The 7286-nt window shown below is 42.0% G+C and overlaps 1 protein-coding gene across 6 annotated transcripts in view; it reads right to left on the bottom strand.

Annotated features, from left to right (window-relative positions):
* Positions 1 to 5463: 5463 nt before the first annotated feature.
* The window catches only part of LOC147024924 (ERI1 exoribonuclease 3-like), a 260432-nt gene continuing 258609 nt past the window's right edge, over positions 5464 to 7286 (bottom strand). For all 6 annotated transcript variants that reach the window (XR_015059267.1, XR_015059266.1, XM_085885336.1 and 3 more), the window contains one exon: positions 5464 to 6302. Coding sequence is in view for 3 of the 6 variants with exons in the window: in XM_085885336.1 (XP_085741462.1) it covers positions 6208 to 6302 (95 nt within the window). In the remaining 3 variants the exon portion in view is untranslated. The remainder of the gene's footprint in view (positions 6303 to 7286) is intronic.

The raw sequence follows: 7286 nt of genomic DNA, 5'->3' as shown, positions 1-7286 counted from the left end.
TCTGAGCACCTGGATGTATTGAATGTTTAATAAATCCAGGCAATTTGTGACGATAAAGCTGTGGGTTGGTGGGAGGCAGAGCAATGGGCCTAATATAGATCTGTGGTTCGTTAGAAGTTTTGAATTTTACTTTAAAAAACAAAACATTGTGGGGCATAAATCAACTCTTTTGGAAGATCCCTCCCCCCCCCCCCCCATCCAAATTGCATCACAGGGCATGATGATTGAGAGTTTGCAGGTTCAAACTGCAACACAAAGCAATTTATATAATGACATATAAAATAATATTGTACATTAAATCATGGTGGGAAGCTGTGGAGTGCCGGATCGTACTAGCAGGGAATGCCAAACATTGAAACATGTTCGGAAGAGATAACAAAAGAATTTACAGAACCTGCTTACACAAGAGGCCGTATACAAAAATGGCAGAATAATGGACCTCCTCCCGAAATGACGTCACGACTTATTTACTGCAAGGAATTGTGGGGTGGCTCCATCTGCCATCTTCGTTTCCAGATTCTGTTTGCAATATTATCGACAACCAGGTGATACGACGATATATATATTTACAAGTAAATACAAGGAAGTTTAACACAGGAGGAGGCCATTTGGCCCATTGTGCCTGTGGTTCATCCACACCAGGACAATTCCATCTGTCAGTGTATTCACCAGACAACAGTCCAAATTGCCATCAATTTTGAGTTATGCTCAATAATTTCCGAGTTAAATAGACTTATTATACTCCACAAATAGAATAGACTGCTGGCAGGATACCCGTGTTACTCTGTTGAAATATGCTGAAACCAAAGTAAGCTTTGGACCAAACTACTGTATGTTACAACTTCCAAGGGAATTCCCTCATTACATTTTAATCTGAAACCAAGTAATACAATGATGCTGGGCTGACAGGGTGGTCTTGCCTCTAAGGGCATGCACACTCGCCTCGAAACTGTCGAGGTAAGGTTTGAATCTCGGCCCAGCTATAAACCGTCATCCCAGTGTGTCACAGGCAGCGTGAATCATCAATGTGTGTACCATCCTTCGGATGGAGGTTAAACTGGGTGTCCCGTCTGCCAGTATTAGCTGGTGGACGTTAAAGAGATCCCATGGTGGGTGTCCTTTGCAAAGAGTAGACGAGCTATCGCCGGCACCCTGACCAAGTTAAAAATTCCTGCCTTGACTAGCAGTGGGCATTGCATCAGGGGCACAGATGCACTCTCAGCCAATTATGCTACCCCACATCTGTGTGCTGCATACGAATGAGGACGATGACAATCACTATGACTCTATAGGAGGAGGAGGTTATGGGTGTGCTTGAATGAAAGGATAATTTGAAACTGTCTGAACATGTAACGCACGTCCGCGTCCACTTTGTTTTCAGATTTCTTCTTCTTCTATCTGCTAAACATGATGAAAACAGCTAAAATAAAATCTACAAAACAAAATTGACAATCTTAGGTGACCTTGACCTTTTGACCTCAAAAGCAATAGGCTTCAGTGACCCAATCTGTAAACCCTGTTCAAATTTCAAGTCAATTGAATGAAAATGGATGATTTTATGCAATCTTGACCATTGACCTTTTGATCTGAAGGAAAAAACAAAAACAAATCGGCTTCTAGCTTTTGATTGGTGAACCAATTCAGTGATCCAATTTGCAAGTTCTTAAAATTTCAGGTCAATTGCATGAAAATTGACGATTTTATGTGATACTGACCTTTGGCCTTTTGACCAAACTATTAATTTACCTTCTCCATCTTCTCATAATAGAGCTTCGTTGAAAACTTGATGACAAAAGCTCCAATGGTAAAAAGTTATGGCCCGGACAGACACATGCACACACACTCACACACAAGTCCTTGAGCCAGCCATCGATATGTTGGAGTTGACTCCAAGCCACTGCATTTTCTAGTAAGGTTGATGTCCGTAGTAAATTAAAAAAACGTGATGGACATCTCGAAAGAGGAGTGAAAGATCTTTTTGGCAGCCATCTTGTAAAATGGCTGCCTCATTTGATCATATTTCTGAAAATTGACTATAACTTCACAATGGCTGATCTGAGGTTTATACAACCCTTAACAAGATATGTTGTGTATAAAATTTGGCACATGCCAGTATAACTTTTGTAAATATTGGTTCAACAGAATCTGAAATAATTAAGAAAATACATCAGAATTTGGATTTTTCTCACACAAAATTTTCTATATCTGGCATCATGTTCACTGAAATATTTATTGATATTTAACTTACTAGCAAATACAACCCGTCGCTTCGCTGATGGGTCAATAAAGTCGCTGACTGGTGCGATTGCGGATGAACTGTTCCTCTTCCCAATAACGTATATTGGCAGTTGCGCACACGGTGTCTTTATTGTGCACTTCTTATCCTTCTTGGAGGCAGTCGTGACTGGTTTCGGTGGCACACAAGATGAGGATGTTGGTTGAACAATGATACTGTTGACACGATGTGAGGTTCTTGCTCCACTTTGCACTTCCTCTTGCCTGTCAATATTGTCAAAGGCAAGCACTGCAGAGACGGACGGATAGACGCACCTGGAAATAGGTACTGTGTCAAACTCGACACTTTCCAGCTTTTCCATACATAGTGCTGTGTCTTTTTCTTCTAAACGAGAGTAGGAACAGGCATGAAGACACGCTCCCACAGCACGCACGTCCATCTAACTACCAGGCAGCCATATGGCGACGGAGTTTAGTCAATTCGCCAGATATTCCTAACCCCAGTCAAGGGCATGGATGGACAACGAGTGAAGATGGCAGTTTTGTTATCCAGTGGATGACAGGATCCCCCGCTCACAAATTTGTTCTCAGTTTGATGCCATGCAAGTGTGCTCGCTCTTGTCGGCAAACTGACTGTTTATGCATCATTAACGGTGTGAAATGTACAGCACCGTGCAAGTTACACACTTGCTCCAACATGGCCAGTGATGATGAGGAGCCAGAGCCTGACCAGCATGACTGATCATCAGACAGTAGTGATGAATGAAAGGACACCGATATCAGTATGCAAGTAATTATCTCAAATGTGAAGAATAGCATTAAAGCTTGTATTTGCCTTCTATCTGCATGTTAAATAAGTTAAATATCATAAATATTTCAGTGAGCATGATGTGAGGTGGAGAAAATTTTGTGAGAAAAATCCAAATTGTGATGTATTTTTTTCAATTATTTCAGAATCCAATGGACCAATATTTACAAAAGTTATACTGCAGTGTGCCAAATTTTAAACTAAACATATCTTATTTCGGGTTGTGTATGCGTCAGATCAGTCATTGCAAATTTATAGTCAATTTTTAGAAATATGATCAAATGAGGCAGCCATTTTCCAAGATGGCTGCCAAGAATGTGTTTCGCTCCTCTTTCGAGATGCCCATCACTAATTTTTTTAATACAGACATCAACCTAACTGGAAAACACAGTGGCTTTTGGATCCCCTTTCTGGTAGTCAACTCTTGCTTGGCTCATGGACTAACAGAAGTGATTGCAAAATGCCATCTCCCACTGCATGGGGGATGGGCTAAATATGGGTGGCACCTGATCAGTAAGTATTCCAAACAGCTTCAAGAAACGTTGTAGTAAATATGTTGTGACATCAAAAGTTATACATGGGGTCCATTTATATTCTCATGCATATGCTTCTGTATTCCCTTGCCTACTTTTACTTCGATCTTCTCCAAAATGTATTCCGCTTCTCTCTCCATTCATTTCTCTGCCAGAACCCCCCCCCCCTTTTCTTTCTCTTCTCAATTTCAATTCAGCTCCTTCTGGGGATGTAATAAATAGACAACGAAAAAAACGTGTTTGTGCTACCGCTCTTTCACAAAACTAAGCATGCTCGTCGTTGAGTTATCATATTTGGCTTCAATTGCTGAAGGGGGTTGAAGTCAAATGATTTGCCAGTAGGTGGCACAGTCTCTCGGTCATGGAAATTAAAGATTATGCGGGATGGTTAAAAAACAGCAGGCTACTGTGTGCTTGTTTCCAAGCTAAGTTCTCCATTTGAAGTTATCTGCACGATTAGCTTGACGTGTAGTCGGTGTGAATACTGGGATGTGGGTATGGCACAGGCATGATGGGCCAAATTGCCTTCAGGCACTTATGCCAGTCCAATCCATACTATGAGGTACATCATGTGTGACGGTAACTTTGAGGGCAGATGTCACCTTTTATTTTTTGATAAATTATTTATGTGTCCCCCAAACGTGCCCCCCCCACACCCTCCTGAGTTTCAAAAAAATATTCAGATATGTGGACAGATATATATATACATATATATATATATATATATATATATATATATATATATATATATATATATATATATATATATATATATATATATATACGGCATCCAGTCATTCCCCATTATTCCAACATGTGCCCGCAGTTTGATGCAACAAATTTGCTTTAAAGGAGGAACTTTCGAGGCAACCCGTGCATATCCCTGAGCAGTTTCCACCAACTGGTCGTAATAGTTAGGCAAGTCTACCAGCCGGCATGTGGTTTTTATAGTCACCCAATGAGAGCATCATGTCAATCGCTTTGCCTTCCTCCTCGGTTATCCTGGAAAATGACTGCAAGATGGACAAAAAATATTTTGCAAGTCAATAGGACAGCTGGCAACTTATTCTTTCCTGTAATCCCCCCATCCTTCACTGTAATCTTTTATACCACCATTAACCCTTCCTAACACAATTCTCTCCCTTGCAGGTTGTTGTGTTTCCTTCCCTCTGCCCTCTCCTCTCTTTCCGTTTGTTCATCTCCTTGCGTATTGTGTCCAAAGGGTTGTATCACTGTCCTGTACTATTAGTTGAAATTGTCCATCACCTTGTTCTTCCATGAGCCTCGATCTTACAGCGAGGAAAAAATAAATAAATCAACCAAGCCAGTGCCACATGACGTGCATGGTTACATGAAGTCAGGGACTGATGTTGCAGAAATGTGCAGGGAGGTGTTGAGATGAAGCAGGGGTACGCCCTGCTCTTTGTCAACACCTCCCTGCGGTGAGCCGCACACCCTTTGGATGGTCTTACATGATGCTCCTAATGAGCATGCGTCTCTCTGTGCAACAGGCAGCACAGGCCTTGCGGCACCCTGCCTGGCTCATCGAGCTCGCCCAGCCCACGCTTGTCAGGCATGGGAAATGCGCCCTTCAGTGCATTTGTCATGATAAGAAAGGTTGATATCTTCACATACATGCTATTTTCCTTTGCGGCGTCCGCATGCCTTTTAGCGCACCGACCGATTTGCTCTGTTTCACTTTACGTCGAAATAGGAGTTTTGCTGCTCGAGTGCAGAGTTTGGGTTAGTAGCATGTCTAAATCGCTATACTTTGCTCAAGCATAACGGAGGAGCTACGGAAATGGTTTTCCCCTTCAACTAAAGGCGCTTGAATCAACAGAATAGCGGTAGCGGTTGTCGAGTAAAACATTTTTGTGAACAACAAAGTTAGTTTTATGTGCACTTTAATGAGATGTAAAGGGGGAAAGAGAAGACTTATTGAGAGGTCCATACACGCGACTACCATGGACGGTAACCCCAAAATGCCGGTGTAATAGTCGCGTGAGTTTGAGAAGCTTTACATCACAAAAAAAATCCCGGAAAGTCGTTTTGAATTTTTTCATTTTCTTTTTGTCCTTGCAAGGAAATAAGAAAAAATATTGAAATGAAGCTTTAAACCAGGGAAATAGGGTCAACAGGTAATCAGAAAATACTTATTGCGTAGAAATAGAGGCACAATTCGGAAGGGTTGAGGGGGAGAGGGGAAAGGCTAGTCGAACATGCATAAATACTGGAATTTAAAGAGACATAAAAATGAGAGTCCATCTGTATAGTGTGCACACTTTATCCAGTCAACTTCTCACCAAGGAATCGGTTTGTCTCTCTACAATGGACTATTCAGTGCCCTTCCTGCCGATTCCAAAGTGCAAAATGTGTTTCCATTATGTATTTGTGAGGTGCTACAAACACAAAGCCAAGGCCTTGGTGAGAAAGGCAAAGCCTACAGCAAACGAACTGCTTTTCGATTACGCCTGATCATTGTGGCCTTCAACGCAGCCATTTGCGGAATGGTAGCCATTGTCGACGGTTGCAGCACTGATTGTCAGCAGGGTCGCAATACATTGTTCCTTGTGATGCGGTGCGAAACAAAGGAGAGGATACTGCCGGAAGGGACGAGCATGACCGAAGTCCTTACGTTGGGTGGGTTCGCAGACACCCAGTGGGTTTGAAGATGTAGTTTCTTACTGCCAACTCACGCAAAATAGCGGCAATATTCTTGCAGTCATCTGAAACAAATAAGCAGCAAAATTATCCTTTCGATAGTGCAGCATTACAAACACCCTTTATGCCAATAAAGGAGGATTTTATATTGGCGTGGAGTGAGGGGGGAATGATAAAGAAAGATGTTTTGAGCACACTGGGTATCCTTATGTTCAATTCCATCTCAGAAGCGGACAGAATATATTTTCTCTTGCTACATCAATCCACCGCCGTCTTGAAAAAAAAAGGATATCAATACATGAACAAATAAATAAGCTAGAACAAAGTGCCTGCCGATGAAACTACCATGCACTACAATGATTATGACATCAACGACAGCCACGCTGCTTGTGCTCTGGCAAAGGCGCCATTAATGAAGGCACAGCCAAGCCACTCTATATCTTAATAGCAAAAGTTCTTCCCTGGAAACGTCAGCAGACAGAATTTGGCCTCAGGGTGAACAAAAATGTCTGGGAAGATGTGCGCAGGCCTGGCATGCTGGAGGTGCGCGATGGATTCGTGACTGCAGCCTGCCAAGCGAGGCTTATGGGGTGAGCTGGTTATCAGTACAATCCATATTTCTCAAGAATCTATCAACCCAGAGACATATAGAGGCTTTTGCCAGGGGTGGAGGTGGGGGGGGGGGGGGTTGACTGGTGGTTTCAGCGAGGCAGCAGTTTGAAGCTGAATCTCTCGTATGGATTTAAGCCCAGCTGCATTACAATGTGAATGTCTTCCACTCTTGAAATAAGCTCCAAACGATTGCTTGCTGCGATGGGAGTAAAATTCACAATTGTGAATGATACAATTGTAGCTTATAATTTGTTTGGTTAATTTATTCATGAGCTGGGGTAAAACAAAAAAGATACCGATAAATAAATAAATGTCCCAATGTCTCCTGAAATGAACCGAGTAAGTGAGTTAAGCAAGCACGTTGATCAATCAGCTGTGTGAGGGTATGGAATCGAGAAGCACATCCTTATTCTCATATCACTAAATGTATGAATTAT

The sequence above is a fragment of the Eptatretus burgeri genome, chromosome 6 (assembly GCF_056783735.1).
Source record: "Eptatretus burgeri isolate ZD-2024b chromosome 6, Ebu_testis_v1, whole genome shotgun sequence".
Taxonomy (NCBI): Eukaryota; Metazoa; Chordata; class Myxini; order Myxiniformes; family Myxinidae; genus Eptatretus; species Eptatretus burgeri.
This window is presented reverse-complemented; position numbering and strand designations above follow the sequence as displayed.